Raw genomic sequence first — 22755 nt, forward strand, 5'->3', positions numbered from 1 at the left:
CTTGTTAATTCCGTTTAAATCGTTTAAAAATAAAAGTTTAAATAAACTTCGTAAGAAGTTTGTTCGTAACATTTTATGTTCGTTATGTGCGCGGATAAAACGCTACGATTTATGCGCTCCGTGTGCGTTTAACCTTACAGGCTATTATTATTTATCGCCAATAAAAGTGTAGATGGAGTTTAATAGTACAGCGATAAATTTTTGTTTAGTAAACTTGTAACTAACCATCTAGTATGACGGCAAGCGATGAGCGATAAGCGATTTATTTTTATATTTTGTAGTTCTATATAACTCCAACATCCCGCATTGGATTAGAATTCTGAAGAATACTCCATATCTCTTTCAATTGTTCTAGGTATATCGATAGAACTTATATTCAAATTACTTAGAACAGCAAAATCTTCTATCGCGTATATGTATTAAATTTTTATGAACAACTTGATTTAATTTAAAGTATAAATAATGAAGAAACGGCCTTAAAATCTAATTTGAAGGAATATTTTTGTCTCGTAATTTCGTCGCTTTTCTCTCTACTCTCAGTAGTGAAACGATTCCCTAACAAGATAGTAAATAGACATTGTTGAAATAAAATCGTTGGATGAAAAAGGAAATGTCAAATGAATTGCGAGTCAATAGCATTTATTATTCACGATAGCATCTGAACTGTGGGGGACAAAGCGAATAAATGTAGCTTAGAACTTAAGCTCGGGACTGACCATGAGTATTTGCTCGTAACAGCTTAGGAACGAGCACTACATGAATACATATTTATAGAGTACAGAACATTTTAATTCGCACATTTGTAATATTAATTTTCTAATGTTGATGTAATAAGTGTATTTAAAGATTAAAATGAGCTTTATATCGGTTTGTCATGAGTATCAAACCATTAGATTTCACACACATGTAGTGTTATAATTTCGTACATTACTGTAGTAAGTATACTGTTAAGAAGAGCATTAAGAAGAATACCGCTTTTAATGCATGATACTGTTATTTCCTAAAATTCATATCAATGTTCTCCAATATTATAATATTGTTTTTTTAAATAAATTACAAAGGTAACTGTTTCTCAGGTGAGTAGGTAATTTACACAATTGTAATGTAACAATCAAAATCGAAAAGAATTGTTACGTTACATATAAATAGTCTGTCGCTACCTTTTAAGTTGTATGAAGATGTTTTGATTTGATAGGCTGATATGTACTCGGGTTTTTATTATAACAATTGGATTACATATCACTGTATTGAAGTATTTATGTAACGATAGATAAGTAAGCGATCTAACGTTTAGTAAATCACGAATACGTTGCTACGCTATAAAAACATGACTGGAATTCCTATTGTCAGTCTTTTAATACCAGACGGTAACGGACTTGAGGGCGTAATAGGGCCGAAATAAACACTAAATAAATCCGCCCCAAACTGGATTATTTAAGGGCAAATTCCATCAACATCACAACGAATCCTGGAGATACCAAATCACCGTAACTTAACGTAACAAAGTATCAATCATAAAGTGGTTGCGAATTTGCCGACTTGCTATTAATACCTCGTAAACTGGGGCATAAAAACTTATGGCTCGCTTTATAGCGCGCTCTATACGCTCTACCTACCGCAGAGCTTTTTCAGATCGCCAATGTTTTATAGGAAAATGTGGCTGCTTAGAAAATAAATGTAGCTAGTTATAGGTATAGCCTAGTTTAAAATATGTCCTTTTAATCGTTGGGTCCGAGGATGGAATCTACGTGTCCGAGGATGGAATATGGGCCTTCGACTTTCGTAGTTTTCGAGGTTATTAAAGTGCGTATTAAAAATTATTACTTACGTTAACGGTGAAGGATCTACACATCTGAGAATATTTTAAAAACTCTCGAAGAAATGTGAATGCCTACCAATTCGCCTACGTAACTTATGGCTTAAAAACCTATTACTCTTAATCTGAGAGAAAACTCGTGCCTAGCAGTGGGATAGCAATGAGCTAGCGAATGGTTTCATTCTTCGTGGTTCGACTTCGATCTCTAACAATTATGCTTTATATATCCTTGAAATAAAGACGTTACAAATAAATCGTCTTCAGAAGATGTAACCAAATTACAGTCTATTTCGCAACATCCTGGTACAGCAGGCTACAAGCCAGGCCACCCTTATCGAGGCCAATCTTGTCCAAGGTCAGAAGTCTCGATTTCTCACCAGCGATGTGACAAATTGCTCGCCAAACTGCTGGTCAACTGTCCAACAATCACGCCCGAACATGAGGCAAGCGTGAGAACATCGGATAACATTTCCAACTTGACCTCTGCTCCAACATCGAATAATATCGACAAAGTTATCTATAATGTATGCAGCAGCTACTTATTCCAAACTAAACCTATTTCTATCGATTAAAGTTCGTTTTTCTGTGCCAAGTTTTGGACAGATGTAAAAATAATGTAGTGAAGAATGCTCGCGCGTCATCCCGCGTTTGCAGTCGGAAGCACTGACCTGAACGAGCGATGTTTTGATTGCGACTGACATTCGAATACAATCGATTATTCGTGTAATGTGAGCCGATGCCGCATCGCTTCTGATAATCGATATCCGGTTTCGTTTTGACGGCTCTAGATGTTCCATTTTTGAGAATCCTGTTCGACATTTTTAATCTGACGATTTTGTTAGGTATATTCAGAATTTTCGAGACAATGTAGTTACTTGTAAAAGGAGAAATAGTTTATAATATTTCGATACAAGGTCATAGACGAAATAATTTAAGTAAGATTAATTAGATACTTCTCCATTAGTGTATTCATTTAAAATAAACAGGACGCCCAAAAATCAGTACTACAGTTTTACTGCAGCAAAGCTGACTGCACATCCATGTTGTTGGTTAGTTGCAATATAGTTTTTATTACCCATTGCGTCAGAAGGACTCTTATAATATTTAACTTTTATTTTAATATATTTAATTAATGTAGGAATAGTTTTTATTTTCAGTTAATTGCTTTTTCAGTCTGGTTTTGTCTTTATAAGATTTTTTTTCTTGTTCCCTTATTTCTATGACAGATATTATGTTATTATTTCTGTACCAGTTATTATTTCTAAAATTAGATATTTCTTATTTAAAATACCTGTTAATAGCTCTGTGTTCATTTAACGTGAGTCTTAACACCAGTTCAAACCTAATCGGCGGGTTATTGCAAAACAAACTAGCATAGATGTTACCACAAAAACGGATACGGGCGCGCTAATGAGATGACTTATCAATGACATTCTACTTCTGCGAAATATCACGTCAATAAACATGTATCAGTACAATCATTGAATAGCCGCTAAAAGTAGTATACCGCACCTATGGACTGTTATTTGTCAAAATGTCACGCCGTTTTTGAAAACAAGCTAAGAATTTTGAATAGCATATACATTTGTATAAGATGTACATATATTATGCAGAGAAAAAGGTATGTACAAAGTAATTTTCGGGGGATTTACAAATAAGATGAACATTTTATTGCTCAAGAGTGGCAAGCATCTGCGATCGGCTGCAGGTAGAATGTATATGCTTTATATGTGGATCTCATGTGCCTTTCTTATTTTTACCTCCTAAAAATAGTACACACATTGCACACATAGATCAACATAAATACAGATTTAATATTTTTTGTTTTACGGTAAATATTGCTTTTAATACACCAAATGGTACTAAGTACAAAAGCTTTTTATTTCGTTATCGTGCAAATATTTGCACCGACTTTCCGACTGTCATAATTTTTACTGAAGTTATAACCCAGGATGTCTGTTTGACAGATACTAAAATATTTTGTTGCATAATTTGTATTAAGTCGTGTAATTCCAGATGTGTTTCTATTTGTTTGACGAAGTTAAAGACACTTGCGCTTTTGACTTTGAAGCAGCGCTGCTGTGACTTAGTTTGATGCATGGGGATGAAATGTGAATCTCTCTTGATTTACATAAACGAGGCGGTCCAACTTAGTTCTCAGGAATGCCAACCACCTATGGTCGACTATCTGGGGTTCCTTATAGCTGTCCATAGGCAGCTGTTCCCACTTCAGATGGACTGCGTGTTCGCTTGCTACAATATAAAAAATGCCAGCCCGTTCTCACAACAAGCAAAAATCCGCACATACGTAGCGTAGGGCGTAAACAACGTCGTGTGGTGTCGACTTCGTGACGCGCATAAAAATCATCGCCATGCTCCAATAAGTCAATCGGTGTGCCAACCGGCCGTTGCGTCGGTGGACACTTTCATAACCTCCATAAAACAATGACAATCATTATCCGGTAACTAACGAGAACGGATTTTCGACCTTATCTTCGAAAAGTGACACAGTGTGAACCCCAAAATCCTATGCGCCATTTGCGCCGCTTGTGACGAATGAGCCAAACGGTACACGCAAACGAGCTAGTGCAAAATGGAATCGATTCGGCGTCACAATCGAGACGAATCGATTCACCCCGTGAATTGTATTGCAAATAAAACAGATATTGTTTCAGTATGGTGACGGCCGTCGCGGCGATTGAACTGATTGATTTCGATTCAGTTTTTTAATTAACACCTCGTAATTACAAGGTCATTCTATTTAGGGCTATAGTTTCATGTTGCACGAGTTGCAGAGTATGCAGCCAACCCTACTGCGTCGTCATCCTAAGCTAAGTTTGAAGGGAGATTTTGCCGTAGTTTTTTTTCAGTGCTGTCCATTACCTGGATTTTATTCCCAAATAGTTTCTTAGGATTCACAAGAGAGAGAGAAAGAGAGAGGTTCATACCAAACCAACATAATAAAGCACATATATAAAAGTGATATACCGCGTGGCGGAGCGGTCACCATAGCGAATTCAACTAAAGATAGTTTCGTGTTCAAACCCGAGCTAGACACACATCTTTTTAATGAATTTTTAGGTCTGTGTTTTGTCGTCTTTTTTGTCCAATGCACATTTATACCTATTAATGGTACCTCATTAATCGAGGCAATTTATTTTACCCATTGATTTAAGTGCTCACCTGGCTAGGATCAGAAATAGCTCGTTACCATATTAAGGGCATTAACAGACGTGCGATTTGCAAAACAATCCGCGGACCCGTGGCGCTAAACGTCGCCCGCCCAATTAAGTATGGAACAATCCGATTAATTCACTCGCGTCCGAAGCCATTAAGGGATTTGCTTTTGTTTCTTTTCTGAAAGTAATGGCTGGTTTACATTGGGGAATTTTTATACTGATGTTCGAATGAGAATAAATACTAAGAAGATTTGAGCTGGTACCAGTAAGATTTTTGTTGGAGCTGAAGATCTGACAATATCGATGAGTTTATCGAGTAGTATTAGTAGTAGCGATAAACGAATGATATATCGTGAAGAAAGTTATTATAAATCCTTTGGAGTTATAAAAAATTCAAAGGTATTTTAAATCTATAAATTCGCATTTAACCCTTTTAGTCGATCATGGTTTTAATTCCGAGAGGAGAATCATGCTAAGTTGTGGGACAGTAATGTATTAATGACGATCATGATTAAGCTTTTACTAATCAATTCTTAAATAAACCAGTTATAAAAATTACCAGTAAACTATTTATCCAGAAGAGGAAAAAAGAAAGTAAAACTATACCAAGAAGAACAAAAAAACTGAAAGAATGGTATGGCCCAGTTAATTTTCGTAAACCCTAACCATTGCTCCCGTTCGAAAATCCCGATGTAAATCGACCATTACGCGGTTGACAAATTACGGAGCGTAGCGGCATCTTTGACCAACCGACTAGGCCATACAATGGCGGCGCGGCGCCACACGCCGCACAATACCCGATTACCCACACAGATACGCGAACTTAAAAACAAATTAGTAGCCATGATTTATTACGGGCGTTACGAAACCGCTTTAGCGTTTTCCGTTCAGCGTTTTCCGTTCGCGTGCTCTACCGCAATTTGAATGTGCTCTAAATTCGAATATAATCGTGTCGGCTGACGGTCGTGCGACCGATGGGCACTGCCGATACATCGCAGACTCTCTAAGAGGTCAGCCGTATCGCGTACGGTAGACTAGGGATTGCTGTAATAAACAATACTGGATACAAATATCATCTTTGAACTGGGGAGGTTTCAAAAATACTGCACTTGACGCTAATAGTGTAGAGACTACTCTAGTAGTAGAGAGATAATTAATTTTTAAATATAAATTGTATGAGCTCGTTAGCTATTGCACTTCGTGAAAAAACCCTAACTAGAGCTCAGAAATATATTGTATCTTATTGTAATAGAAATCATTGAACAATCTTATTGGAGAGTTCAAGTCAGTTGCTATCAGCTTATATGACAGCAAGGTATCACAAATCACAAAAGATTCATGATTAAAATATAGATATAGATATAGAAATATAGAAAGAGTATTCAACCTATTTAATTAATGATTATTGACAATTTATTAATCAGTAACACCGACATGCAAACTTCGAATTAATCTCATCGCTTAAAGCTTTCGTTCATCGCTCGCAATGAGACGTTAAGTGAAACCGTTTTGCAATGTAACCTTGTATCTCAACTTAAGCTTAAAATATCTGAAAATATTACCCAGCAGTTCAAGTCACATTGATGCAATACCTCTAAACTGAAATGTCTGAATAACGAATTATTAACAGATTACACCTTGCAAATAACGGGTAATTTTCTTGTATGGATTACGTTCTTCTGAATCTTATATTTACATTTTTAAAGAGGTGTTTATTAGCATAGACCGCTTATTGTAATAAAATAGTCTAGAGGAAACCGGTATACAAAATATATACAGGGTGAATCTCCATAAAGTGCACATATTGAAACAGGTAAAATTAAACCGCATTTTGTCGACAAAAGAAATATAAAAAAAATTAAAAAAATTTTTTTTTGGGTTTTACGACCTTTTGAATTTTTTTTTGGGAATTGTGCACCTGAAGTAAATAAATCGCTATAACTTTTAAACTAAGAGGGTTATCAGGTTCAAACAAAAATAACAATGATTGCCAATGATAGGCCGTACTGATCCATGAAAAAAAAAAACAAAAAAAAATCATCTTCCCAGGAAAAAAATGTCAGATTAGTGCAAAAAAGCACTTTTTTTAGGTAAAATTTTCAGTAATCATCAATTTCCTCAAAAAAATCTAGGCATTTTATTTTTTTATTATTATTTAATGCAATTCTACGTCGTATTAGCTTTCAAACACTAAAAAACCACGCCTCTAACTCAAGTATAAAGTTTGCTAGGAACGTTTCAAAAAAGACGCGACGCACGTGCGCCCTAATAAAACTGTTATAGTCCGACCCATAATTAGATGTCCAAAATATAAACAAAGGAAACTATCAAAAATATGTTTCAATGGTAAATTCATGGTAGTTTCTTATTTTTGACGATATTAAAGTGATAAAACAGTAATAAAATAAATCTTTATTAATTAAAAAAAAAACACTAGTTTGTATTAAAAATGTTATTTATTACCAACACCCTTAAGAACTGCCTTTGTTTAAGCGCTCGTAGGAAACTTTATACTTAAGTTAGAGGCATGCTTTTTTTAGTGTTTGAAAGCTAATACGACGTAGAATTACATTACATAATAAAAATAAAATAAAAAGCCTAGATTATTTTGAGGAAATTCACGATTACTGAAATTTAACCTAAAAAAATTGCTTTCTTCACACTAATCTGACTATTTTTTTCTGGGAAGATAAACTTTTTTTGTTCTTTTTTTTCATGGATCAGTACGGCCTATAATTGGCATTCATTGTAATTTTTGTTTGAACATGATAACTCATTTAGTTCAAAAGTTATAGCGATTTATTTACTTTAGGTGCACAATTCCAAAAAAAAAACTTCAAAAGGTCGTAAACACCAAAAAAAAAAAAATTTTATTATTTTTTTTGTCGACAAAATGCGGTTTAATTTTACCTGTTTCAATATGTGCACTTTATGGAGATTCACCCTGTATAATTATTGCAGCTCTTAGGTACATATTTTTTGGAGTGTATGCTCTTAAGTACATGTTTTATGGAGTTTCCATCTGTTCGTCCGTCCGTCCTTACGTCTGTTTTTCTATCTGTTGGCATATTTGTCTGTCTGTTAGCCTATCTGTCTAAATTTCTATACCGACTCTACCGACACTATTTGTTTTAGGAAACTAACATCATTAGTTAGTTTTAATACATTATGCAAATTCCTTTGATATCTCACACCACCCTAGATGTAACTAAAAGCCCGTGCCATAGTAAAACATAAAAGGGTGGCGTCCAATAACACAATTGCCTACTAATTTAGTAAAACATTGTTATTAATAAATCTGATAAACTAATTGAGTGCGGCGTTTATGTAACAATGGTGTACAATGGCTACGCTCTGACGCTTACGTGTCAGTTTTTGTTGTGCTCGTCACACTTAACGAACATATTAATTTGATATATTATTTTAATAGATAATACCTACCATATATCAAAGTAATAGGTAAGGCTTAATTTGTTGATAATAGAATTGAATAAAAAATATTATTATGCTTTAAAATGCGTATTATTAAAAAATATATATATTATTATTATTAATTAAAAAAATATATGTTTTTTAAAGTGATATTTAATTTCATAAGCGATATATAAAAATGTGTGTGGCTTAAATTTCAACCTAGACCTTGAGCGCTGATAAATGCCTAATTCGCTAGCGGCAGAATAAAATTAGAAATAATATATACGACATTATCAAAATCACTTATACATTGTATCTAAAATAATTTACAATTAATATTTTTTTCATAGTATACACTAAGATATCGTGTAAATGCTAGTGGATACGTTATTAAATTTCACGTTTTTGCCTGACCAAGGATCGAACCCGAAACTCTCCAACAGACCGATGCCGCGCTTGTGACAGATCGCCAACCCAAACAAAGTTGTGCAACGTAACAAATTCTAATTCGTGAATTGTTTTTTGAAATGCTCCGTTTCGATATAATTTCGTCTGCAGTCATTTTACGGCCTCTGAACTTAGTCGTAATCTGTTTCCCAACGTGCAAACACCATGACCGACCTTTGGCGATCTCTGCATGTTTCGACATCGATAATGTATGTCTGTATGTAATTCAATTACCGATGTTTTGATCGGCCTTATTTTTCGCTTGCGTAATCACGTTTGGTGATTTTTATAACATGGATATGAGAGTCATGCAGTGCACCTGATGGTAAGTTAACCATTAGCGTTTGTGAATAACTCCTTACAGAGCAGGAGTTCTTTCTGAAGCAGGCGGTGGTGCCACTGATATATTCAAAGTTAGAGGTCGAGACAGATTCTTACAAATTAAAAACCTATTTCTTCGTTTTTTTTTTTATAATATACCGGTTAATCTTGAAAATTTCTAATTTGATTCACGCAATACTTTATAGGTATGTATAGGTATTTATGGATTTATAGGTATGGTGATATAAACAATCCAAAAAATGTATAAGATTCTCGTTCGAATCCTACAACCATGTATATGAGTGATACCGGAACCATACTATAGATTGGTTCTACTCTAACCACCGGACATGACGTCACAAGTTTCCCTCATCCTGCGACGGTCCTGTCGCAAGCGCCCCCATTGTGATCGCTCGCTTAGTTCTGTTCCAATTGACACCGATTGCTCTGTCGTAACCAAACAATACGTATTGACCCTGCCTACTTAGGCTTAGGTTCGTTTTTCTTAGGAAAAATAATGTCAATATAATAATTGATTTAGTCTCATAATACGATGAACACACGTTTGGAGAACACAATTTTTAAAGTCTACAAATTTAATAGAGGTACAATTTGTCTTAGAAAATTATGAGTATATTTATTCGTTTCTAAAAATAAAGAAAAATTCGTTCTTAATATAAAATAATACCTATAGGAGATTTGAACTTTAGACACAGGAAAAACCCGCGAGTATGTGAAAAAATGGATAGATTTAAATTTATGTTAACTAGCAAGTTTTTAGGCTGTAAACATTGTGAACATATTTTTTCTCGTAACTTATTCTGAGAGCTGTCTAAATATAACGTATCTTATTCATAGTAAAAACAAACACGTGAAATCTGCAAAATGTTCTAATTTAGTACGCGTCAACAAAAAAATTATAACGGAACATTGCGTGCCGGCTTCGAGCGAGTTATCGACGTGAATCTCCCGGACACAGTCAATCTCTATCAGCGCCCTGCGGTATACATCGAACTACTTCCATAAAAATAAAGTATAAATTTGCATGTAAGAGATTCTTCATATTTGGCAGGGATGAGGATGAATCGATTCCGAATAGCAAACGAATCGATTAGGGCAATTAATATTCGAATACGGATATTCGGTACCTTGGGAATAATGTTGGGTATTGGCGTTGGTGGACGCTACATATTAAATTAATTATGTAATTTAACGTGTGTTAAATTATTTATGCTACCTACAGTACGTGTTGACAAGACTGTAAAATATTTTTGCTAAAACAAATGCTGTTTAGTGTTTTATTTATTATTATCAAAACTATTTTTTTATTTTTTCATAATTATTACGTTGTCACTTTATTAATTTGTTCCTAAAAATATATCATATTTTAGAATTGTCATACCACCGGTTTAATATACAACGTAGGTAATAATAATATAGTCATTTTGAAATAATAATTGGTAATGTAGCGTTTGTACGCGCTAGTGTGAAGACCCGATAAGTCCTTGGTATGATTTTTTTGAAAGTTAGGGCAATTTTCTACTGCACTTCCTTAATGATAATTAAATTGATGTTTTGTGCGTGCCCAGACCTCGTTTATTTTTTATGTTTATTTGTTATATATCACAGAAAAATATAATCTACTGAATTATTTATTTACTGAATATTTGCGTTACGTTTTTAAGAAACAGTCATGACTATGATGACATCACTGCATGTAAAATTAAATTCTTCCTTACAATAGCAGTGTAGTCTATAATGTTCTGGTTTAAATTGTCATGAAACTCAATGGAATCCATTTTAGTCTTATAATGAGGCTGTATTAAATTTGAAATCGAATCCCTTATTCGAATGTCTTATTAGAATCTAGTTATCAGTTGAGTGACCACATAAAAATCACTTCCAATTAATGATCTCATTGCACGTTTGCTTTTATTATAAATTATTTACAAATTGGTATACTTGTATAATTTGTATACTGAAAGAATATAATAATGATTGATCCTTACTTTGCATCCTTCGCAAGTGAACGCGCCGAAATGAAAGCCTGCCGCCGGTTCGCCGCACACTTTGCACTTTTGGTTCATCTGGAAACAAGAAAAAAAACACATTTTAATTTCTGTTTATCATTCTTACATAGTGACTAATATGATTTATGTTATCGAGCTATCATATTTGTATTCGGTAAATTGAATATTAGGTCTCATTAAGTCACTGTCTTTATGTACGACAAAGAATAAAAAATAATAAACTTATTTTAATCTTTTTAAAAATACATATTATATATTTTTTACAGATTAAAAAAAAGAGGACTTCAAAGTAAAACATAAGAAATAGCGTATTCTAGAAATGGAATTGTAAATTGCTAAAAATATTTAATTTATAAACAGACAATAATGAATATAAATTCTTCACGATAAAAAATATTACAACTAATTTAATAAAACGCAATATTAAAACGCACATTAAAAAACACAAAAATTCTAAATTCAAATTACAAACGCAACAAAGAAAGCGTAAGCGCGCGAAACGAACCAATATGTCGCTTATCGGCCGACATTAATGAGCGCGCAACTGAAAACCGCCACAGAAACCCAATTCGATGTTAATACGCCGTGACCGAGTTGCCATTTCCAATCAGTCATTTAGTTGTTAATTTCGAAGAGCATGGTGCATGTTATTGAATGCGTTTCCGATAAATCGCTTTTCGAGTAACTATTAGATCGGTATGTCGATTAAAATTGTTGATAGGCTACTATTGGATTGTATTTAGCGTGAAAATATTGTTCTCTTTTTAAAATGTTTAATAAATTATTCGTTAGTATTTCAATTTCCTACGTAGTAGTATCTGTTCTTAATTATAGACTTGATGAGTAAATTATGGATATCATGATAATAATGCAAACACTCAAAAAATCTGTAACATTCAATGATATTTGTTAGTATTACGAATTACAATATTATTAAACAAAATAACAAATATACCTGAAATTAAATATATCTATAAATTCTTTGCAAAGTTATTATTTAATCTGAATTAAGCAAAATTGACAACATAAAATGATGAATTGTTCTTATCACTGACTCTTAGGAGGGTTCTGCGTTGTCATGTCACTAAGATTATAAGGTCTCCGTGGAAAATTTCGAAAGTAAGTAAATACATAATAATTATCAAAATCACAGTAGTAGGCAACTACGTGGAAATATTTCGCAAAGTGTATAGCAACTGCGCTATTACGAGCATCACCGAAGCATTCGAGGCACACATCACTCTGAATATTAAACTTACACCGACACGTGAAATATTAATACGGCACGTACTACCCGAGCCAGTAAAGTACGTAGCAATTTGGTATTGTAGTAAAAAGTAAGCTGTTCATTGGCGTTAACAGAACTGAATGTTCAGTTCTAATAAGAATGATGTTCTATCTATCCAATAAGAAAGAACATCGTATTTGTAGAACTGTGTGTTTTTATTTTTATTTAATGGAGTCAAATAAGCTTGTGCCTAATTTTACTAAGATAAGCGACCTATTGGAGTTCTATAATTAATGCAATAATGACCCGAAGGTGGTACAATCTATAGCAGTTGGACTCCACGGCCGTCATACCTATTTCTGCCGTATAATAGTATTTTAGTGATGTGTTCTAGTTTGTAGTGTGTGGTAAAGTACACTGGTGGTACAAGTGGTAGAAACACTTAGTAGACTTATTCCTCAAGGGGTAAAGACGCTTGTAACCTCAGATAAAGTTCTAATTCTATCTGGGGTAAATTATAGATTAGGTAAACTGCGTGCTGGTTTATTCCTTCTAAATTATAAGAAATAAGATTCTGTAGATACTTAGTTACAACTTTAGTCTTATTGGATTGTATTTAAGAATAATATATTGGTCAAGTTTCCAATTGCAAAATCGTGAACTATATGATCATTTTGCATCATTACAATAAAACTTAACCGTTGACAGTTCCCGCTAATTAATTTGTTCCTTACCCCTGTTCATATGCATATAATATTTAGTCCATTGTAACTCAGTTTGAGCGTAATATACAGTACAGTTTAATGAACATTTCCAAAACGTGTCGTTATACGTATTCTTAATAAATTGTAGGATTACTTTAACGTTAAGACCGCGTCTTAAGGTACGGTACGTACGGTACTTAAGGTAAGGTACGTCTTAAGGTACGACCCCGTCTCTTTCCCCGTTTCATTTGAAACGGGGAAAGAGACGGGGTTTCTGTAACGTGTAAGTAATATACGAGTGAATGGGGAAAACTGAATCTTATATTATTATATATTATTATGTATAGGTATCATTAGCTCTACAATTTTCTGTATTGTAGATGTTATGATTTTACAAGCCACCTACATACAGAACATGTCTAAATACATAAATGAGATATTTGCTTGGCCGAGGGTTGGATCTGAAACTCTGTCCATCAGAACTGAATAGCCAATTAAAGTAGGTACACGGTTTTTACTACGTCTATGTTTATGCGATTCGACGTTGCGTCGATGATCGAATTGCGTAGTACATTCGTATTCAGTTTATGCGCTCGCGATAATATCTTTTATCGCCTCTGTATTAGTAGTGCGACATGGCCTAAAGGTCGGGGAGTAATTTGGATATATTGTTATTGCGCTATGAGGACAGATGCTCGTTAACTCTTTTATTAAATATGTGAAATGGGGCGGGCGGTTGTTCGCGGTGACGATAATTATCATTTAAACTTTATGTTATACACTTCTTTATTGTAACTCTACCTTTTAATAAAGCGAAGAACAAATTTTATACGTGTATTTAGCAGTAAATCGTGGATTTTTTTAGAAATAGTGCTTTTAATGTTAGTGAATACGTAGTTTTGTAAGTTGTTATAGAAATAAATATTTGTTACAGTAGCAAGAATGTTATTATTATATTGGTCGTTTAAAATGTTTATGATAAACATTATTTTGTAATTTTGGAATTTAGAAAAGTTGATTTTTAAAAATTAATAAGATTAGAAGAGTAGATTTTTTTTAATTGAAGTATCAAATCGGCATGCAGTTCATCTGATGATAACTAATTGGTTATTACTTACTACCGTAGACTAAATACCAAATAGTACTAAAGTCCTTGCTAAAAGCCGGCCTTACTTTAAAAATTATTCCACCCATTGAGAAATTGTAAATTTCAAATTTTACAAAATCAGCAACAAACCGACTGCATTTCACAAAATCGCCATAAAGATCCCATCTATTACATTCCGAGGCATCAGTACGTCAGAATACACCTGTAATACTATTGAAGGGGCAGAGGACAAAACGAAAGACAAATAGGGATCGCAACAAAACCGCACCGAGTACCGACGGACGCAGTAATCGTTTATCTGTGAACAGCGGGACCGTCGTAGAATGGTTATGGGGGAGACACACTACCGCATGGGAACGCTCGGTAGAGTTCGCTCGGGTTCTTCAGGTTATGTTCGAACAGAGAACACTTTTAGTAATTTGTAGTTTATTTGTTTAAAATAATCATTTAACACGGTTTTACGTTTACATCAATAAATTTACGTAACAGTTAAATAAATATCTTGTTAAATATTTAAGTCAAGATTAAATTAAACATAAAACGAATTAAATCATATAAAATACTTTTCAATGTCGTAATTTTTCGTTAACAAATGTATAAGAAATATTTGGCGTGACATAACATTACAGAGTTCAGAAACTTGTGAAATGACAAGCGATTTATTGCTAATATTGGTTTATATGACATTACTGACAAAATTATATTTCATATCATAGATTTTATGTATTGCATATTTAATATTTATAAAATATGTTTCTTTCCCTTTAATAATATATTATAATCTATATTAGAACAGTGTAGTGGAGTAGGTATATTCAGAACTCTGTCAGCTGTGGAGAGATTACCCAGCTGTAATAACAATTCGTATTCGAACCAAATTCACCCGAACACGAGAGTGTGAAGCCACGGTCACAGGTGCGCCAGTATCGTTCCCAGTATACGCTAATGTATGTTCGAGATCACGCAGATAGCGTTATGGATGGCCGGACAGCTAAACTGTTGTTGTTTGTAAGTGTTTATGAGTTATTTGTTGCGATCTTGTTATACATAGCTCGGATATTTGATACCTTCATGTCTCGGAAAGGAAAATGTTCATAATAATTGAAGTGAAGTGGGTGAAGCTTAAATAAGACGTCTAAAATATTAAGCAATTAAAATTTACTGAAAATGAAATGTTTACAAAAAAACATTTTTTTGCAGTTACGTAAATATTTGCTTGCTATTTTATTATCACTCAAGCTATTTAACATTCACGGCCATCATTTGAAGTGTTGCTCGTTTTTTCTGTATAATAAGCAAGTCTGTTAAGTTTTTTTTATGATTGAAATGTTACCATCTTTTCATAATTTGAAGCGTAATAATACATCCGAACGTTATATTTGAATGAGGTAAACATTCAAAGAAAATTAACTATTATGTTCTATTTTATTTGAGGGATCAGCAAAAATAACTTTAAACTTTAAAATTACGAGCTCTACGTTAATCTAAAGCCCCGGCCAACAATGGGCTGGGCTGATCGCTAATCGGATGCATCTCGGCGCTCCGCTCCCAGTAAATCACGCAGCACGGCTCCGCTTGTCGTCCCCTCTAAATTAGACCGAACATGAGCGGTTTCTTGCTCTGTCATCTGGATTAAGCTCGAATGTTTGTTACTTTGTATCCATTTTACTTAAATTGTACCGAATGTTAAGACCGGCGATCTTTGGTATTATTTTCTTTTTCATGTTTTACCTATCATTTTTGTCTTATCACATTATCACTCCTCTGATACTCCATAAAGGAACACGATAGACTAATTCTCTCATTAAACTGATTTGGGAAATATTTAAAGTATATTGTCATTTAACCTGCTGTATTTTTTTTAATTCTCCAGTTCCTAAACCTGTCTATAGGCTTCCTAACTTCCCATAAGCTTTTCATGGGCTAGTAAGTAAGGCTGTTCTATATGACTGCGCTTGGTTGTATTGGTGCAACAGAAAAATTACTTCTTATGATGTTCCTACTATTAATCTTTAAGATTTATTTTCCTAGTCTCCTTTTACGGAATCCAAGAGATGACGGTAATGGTCATAGTACAGACAAAGAGTTACTTTTCGTCATTTATTACTTAAAATATTTATATTGCATGACACAAGACGGTTATGAGAACAAGAATGATAATCTGAAGATGAGACGAAAATAGATTTTGATTACTAAAACAAACTGATTAACAATTTAGATGGATTTAAAAACCATAATATTGCATACAAATTTATACAACATATATTAAAATCCCTTTGATATTCAGATATCAGATACTGATACATAGATCTGGCGATATGTTTATATTAAAAGTGAATATGGGTTGTAATTATAAATTCGATGCGGGCATCCACTCAGTAATTAGCCGTGTTGATAGCAACTGATTTTATGATAAACTATACAGGTCAAAAAGTCGTTATCTTGAGGTCTTGACCGTTTCTAATACTTAATTATTGTAAGTAGACTTAAAAGGTTATTTTTTACAATTTGTACCTATTTTGCTATACCATTTTTTATGTTTATGTAAAACGGATTTATTGTACCTCTACGAATTATAAAGTAAGGTTAGTTAAAGTAATATCAGGGGACCTGGGGTAAAACTATAGGAAATAAATTCTAGGGTAAATTGCCATTTTTTTATTGGCAACATCAAACAATTACCTATAACACACATGGCCAAATGTTGCCAATTTTATGAAATACATATCTCCAATTTAGTATAATATACAATGTCGAAAGTACGGTTTTACCCTCGCTCCGACATTACCCTAACCTTACAATTTGGGAAGTATGAAATGTCAGTCAAAGTAATATTAGAGATAAAATGTACATATTTAAAATATAATTAGCAATTCTTATTATTATGTAACTTGCAAGCGCAATTCAATTCATGTACTTGATTGAAGTTTTTTATTTTTTCTTTGCATATTCGCAAAGGAAGAGGTCAACGATCCTCAAATGCACGATCCGAGTCGTGTGTATTCGAGCATATAACTCGAGTTAGCAGATCGATTCCCTTCCTACACGACTTAATTAATTTGTCAGTTGCGCCCATTTTTTTTTGGACTGTACACCCGTAAGGAATTCAAGGGATTTTAAATCCTATATCTTTTGAACAAAGCTAAATTTAAACGAAAACTTATTTACGTTTGACGTTTTATACATTTACGAAGATTAAATGGTTTGAAATTCTAATTATAAGTCAGAAGGTTGCATTTTAAGCGATAAGGTTGTTTGTAAATTTGGTCATCCGTATAAGCCGAAAAGTTATAATTCGGTTGAAAATAAATCAAGATCCGCAAAGGGTTGTCACGGGGTTATTTATCTCTGTTATCATCTAGACGTGCAATTATCATATTAATTGCTTGGTACTTTGTTGAAGGATTAAAAATGTGTACAAGATGAGACGGTTTATTTCTGAGGCATTGTTTATGGGTGTGTAGATTTACGTATATAGCCAATTTATGAAAGGTATTTTGTTAAGATTGTTTTAGATCATTTCCGATATTAAACCTTACACTTGCATGGAAAACCGTGTTTATATATTTTTTTCATTTACCAAATATCGGCGAAGTTAGCTGTGTACTAATCCTTTGTCAAAGTCTACATGTATTCAATTCTTAATTTCGATGAACAACGAACTTTCATATATGTAAATAAAATTTTTACTTCGATCAAAATTACTGTTCGACAACACATCAATCACGACGGCCATTCCCAAACCCCAAACAACAATAACAAACAAACAACATAAAACAATTCCTAGCTATTTCGCTCGCGACACGAGTGCGGAAACTATACTGTTGTTCCAGTACCACAAATCGATGTGTGTTCGGTTTGATGGGCCGCGAGCGTGTGAAGCGGGCCGCTCTGTCATTTGCCGACTATTATTGGCCTCGCTGCGACCTCCGTGGGAATATGGTGTATGGGAATGAGCCAAGGGCTCGGTGACAACCGAAGAGTTCTGTGTTGACGAAGACAAGTCAAAGATGAAATGGTTGAAAATAAAAGGGCTTTCTATACACAGGTGTAACCTAGACGAACACTTGAAGATGGTAATGGAAGAGAGCTTGTGGTTAGACTTCGAAGGTCCTACCGCTACATATATTTCTGTATTACAACAGTAGTATTACGTGCTTTCATTTGAAGAGTGTAGAAAGGGAGACATAGGTTATTGAAGGTTTTCCAAGTTAGTCATTAGGGGTAGCAACGCTACTGAGGTTGACCTCGGGTAGAACTCTTATATTATCTGGTGTCGGTTACAAATGTCTCTGGGCGGGAGTAGTCCCTTACCGTCAGGTATAAAAAATAGATCTAAGACCTACCTGAGTTATATTTTCATGCTTGTTGCAGCTTGCGTACTTTAAGCGAGCGATTAATTTCTAATGCGAACATAACTTTGAAAACTCATAGCTTATGACTCAAACCTAAGACATTTCGATTAAGAGGTAAAGTTTAAAATCATTAGGCTATCACTGTTTCATACCCTTCATACAACTCCATACAATTTACCGACCACTTGTTTACGTACAGAATGTAGGCTAATGTTATATGAATCATCCAATGCGTTATTATCTAACGTACTGGTGTAGATTAATATCTCGTAGTCTGCGATATTTTGACGCACGACGCTATTCCACAGTCAATACTTGGATCGAGGTATAAATATTAATATTACGCGAAATTTATGTAGCATGCCGTCATAATAACTGTTATGCTACAATGCAAATTACGTTATACTTATAGTGCAGATTTAGGTAGTCTGTATCCTTACTCAGGTTATTTTAGTAGTTAAGCAAATTGTCTTAGTTTTTTTCGGCTGAATTCGATGTTAGTAAAGGAAATACCTCTCTCACCTCTGAGTTTCAAATTTATGTGCGTATTAGAATTTAATTATCACTAGCTTAAACGGTGAAGGAAAACATCGTGAGGAAACCTGCATATCTGAGAGATTTATAAAAAAAAAAAAAAATCTTAGAGGTATGTGAAGTCTACCAATACGCACTTGGCCAGCGCGGTGGACTATGGCCTAATCCTTCTCATTCTGAGAGGAGACCCGTGCCCAGCAGTGGGACAGTAATGGGTTGATGATGATAATGATGAAAGGAAATAAAATGGTTAAATTTTGGAAGGTTTGACGTTTTTTAAAGTTCGAAGTAGCAAATGATAATGCAGTCTATCTGATGGGGTTCTACCAGAAATCAATTACAGATGCATTGCGACTCCTGAGGACTGCGATATTTGCTACATTGTAAGTCAGTCGGCACACTTTTTTACAAAAACGCTTGCCATCGGAATTGTAAAAAAAAAGAAACGGGAAGAGTAATGAGAAATGTGATCATTTCATGTATTTTAAGCTTGTGGTATAAGTATATATGGTATTACAAAGCTTAAGACACACAATGAAATTTATAAGATGTTACACAATTAAACCAATGCACACCGAAATATGAGTAAATAATAACTTCTAGTAACATTGTTGCCCACATTTAAAACCGTTGAACAACATAGATTTTACTTATGAATGAATGAGTACAAGGATGTATCCATAATAAGTTCATAGCTAGTAACTAAATATAACCTTACGCTTTAATATCAAATAGATTAATATCAGAACGCATTGATACCGTGATATTTTGATCAGGATATCGTCATTGTATGCATGAAGTTATTCTCACATTATGAGGCATATTTAAGGTACTATAGCTGAAAGCCTTTAGCTGTTGTTGACCTTGGATTTAAAATACTCTTGACTTCGAATTTTAACTCTGTGGAACAGATCGATCATGGTTTTTTAGTACAAGTCCCATTGATAATATCCATTACTGAATACATCTAATGTTGGGCCTATTTCTTAAAAGAGTGACAAGGCCACTTCACATTATCAGTAGGATTTCCGATCTCTGTCTTTATTTTCTGCTGTATTGGCAACGAGAAGAAACATAGCTAACTAAACTTTAGTTCTTCATAATGTATTTGTATAAGAGTAATATTATTGAGTATTATTAAAACCCTGGCGTTAAAACGACAAAAATCGTCCTATTATCCTAATTTTAATAATATTTATTTCAGATGACGTTCATAAAATTGCATGATTCATATTAATATGTTTATACTGAATAGTAAATTATAATGCACAATATTGTGGCATGACGGTGTTCGGATTGGCGGCGATTCTCAAGTCGGGCGTTAATTCGATACGTGGAGCAGAATCAAGTGTAATAAGCAATAAGATAAAGAGCGGTGTAAGAATAAGGAATGAGCTAGGGTTGTCACCTTTGAGATATTCTTAAATCCAGGAGATTGTCTCTTGTAAAGTATCTTTAATCATTTTAAAAAGTAAAGTGACGATAAATAACTGTCATTGATGTCATTAAAATATGTTCTCGTGTTAAATTAAAACAACTCTGTTGTAAATATGTAAAATTTAGAATGAATGATGATCCATAATTATATATTGTTCATTAATAAATAATTCATTAGTTATAGTAAGTATGCATCGATGTAGGTATCGATAATTAATTTCATTAAATTAGTTACGAGAATTTATGTAGCACAGTTGCATATATAAATTGTAGCTATAAATCATTACATAATATATTTTTGTGTGGTTTATTCTACTAATTATTCACAACAGTTCCAGTTTTGTATGTAATGTCCTTTCCCGCGGACATGTGTCCTTTGCACAGCTATATTTGAGTGGCATCCCTAAACAAAGCGAAACATGTCGGTGTTCTCACAAAATCTAACTGCGAAGAGCGATATAAGTGAGCGGGACCAATCCGTAATAGCGCGGGAACCTCGCCGCGGATACTCCACACAAAAAGTATTATGCTTTTAAATCATTATTATTGTGTTACCGTTTTTTACAACTATACACTATCGGATTTGTTACGTGTGGCTTTGAACTTATTAGGTCTAACTTTATAAAGTCATTTATAAGATACGGCAATAGATCGTCTGAATGTGCTTTATGGATAAAGCGCTAAGTGCGATGCGTGTAAAATTTATTTTAATGGAGTTTCTTTACAACACGTTAAGTTATTTGTGCGTCTATTTAAGCGTTAAAGACTATTTAAGTATTATAGTATTATAAAGATATTTTTATATTATATGACAGGATTTTTTACATTTAAAAGTATTGGTTTCGGTTACGCTTTCCGCTGTTTTAAATAGTTCAAAATCTCTGTTAGTACACTAAATGTTAGGTATATATAAAAACGAATACGAAATACGATTCATGCTATAGAAAGTTTACCAAAGTTACCAGTGTGTTCAAATAACTAATTTTTGGCGTGGTTATTTTTTGTTTGACCACGTTAAGCACTTAATTTAAAGATTTAATGTATACATTTTTTATATCATAATATATTAGATTTACTAATATATTTAATTTTTCAGTCAACATTGTCAAACTTAACGTTGTCGATTTGCAATGTATAAACTTTTAATGACCTTAATTAAGTCGAATAAATTTCGAACGTACGAAATTGCAAATATCGCGCGACCTCTCGATCAGCTACCGGGTGACTAACGTTCAAAAAAAAGAAAAATGTAGAAAAACTGACTTCAAGTAGCTCGCATTAAATATAATCTGTTATTTATGGTTCTTTTTACAACGCTTTTTGTACAATCTTTTGGCTTTTTGCACTTTGATATTATTATTAGAATTTGGTTGCGTATCAGAAGGTTATACTTCACATTAAAGTTATTACCGTATTAATTATATCAAATTAAATGATTTATTGCTGATATAAAATTCGCCTTTTTGTAATCATTTTGTTAGTATGATTTTGTAATTCGACAGTGTCATAAGAAAATTAAGTACGTTAAATAAATGTCAAGTTAAAGATAATCGCATTTTTTTAAAATAAAATATGTTTTATTGGTCATCCAAACAAATATTTATAAGTTAAAAAAAAACATTTTTGACATACAACGAATAAAACGTCAACTGTTAAGTATCAGAATTAATGCTTTTTACACGTTTTGCAATAATACATAAACATGAAAAAATAAGCAAATAAAAAATATAAATGACCTATTATTTTATATATATTTTGGCCATTTTTTTATTTACCAATAATACTTAGTACATAATACATAATAAAATCAGTAAAATATGTTCTTAGGACACTTATGAGGTGACCTGTGTGATATTGAGCCATTTGGATCTAGGAATGTGGTCTTCTGGAACTTATATGTGGTCAAATCACAAAGAAATTCAATCATATAATAATAAGTGGCCAGGCCGAAGTAAGGTAAGGTAAGGTAATTTTATTGTGAAGATATGTGTGCTAGAATTCCTGCAAGCTTTATCTGAATCACGAAATAAAACTATTTTGATTTGTCAGATGGGAAAATATTGTTTTATATAGCAACAATCAATTAAGAACAGTCGGCTATTTCCTACAAAACGCTCGTCTGCAATTGTCCTTATTTTGCGAAAATCGCGAAGTGTGGAAGCAACTTATAGATCGTCGGCTA

At 33.5% G+C, this 22755-nt stretch overlaps 1 protein-coding gene across 1 annotated transcript in view; it reads right to left on the bottom strand.

Moving 5' to 3' along the window:
- Positions 1-22755, bottom strand: part of LOC140756027 (knirps-related protein) — an 89827-nt gene that overhangs the window by 11305 nt on the left and 55767 nt on the right. Inside the window, exon 2 of the mRNA XM_073091421.1 lies at positions 11187-11264. Within this exon, the coding sequence (XP_072947522.1) occupies positions 11187-11264 (78 nt within the window). The remainder of the gene's footprint in view (positions 1-11186; positions 11265-22755) is intronic.

This window comes from Epargyreus clarus, unplaced genomic scaffold (assembly GCF_041222505.1).
Source record: "Epargyreus clarus isolate Ecla_fem2 unplaced genomic scaffold, WU_Ecla_fem_2.2 ptg000034l, whole genome shotgun sequence".
Classification (NCBI taxonomy): Eukaryota; Metazoa; Arthropoda; class Insecta; order Lepidoptera; family Hesperiidae; genus Epargyreus; species Epargyreus clarus.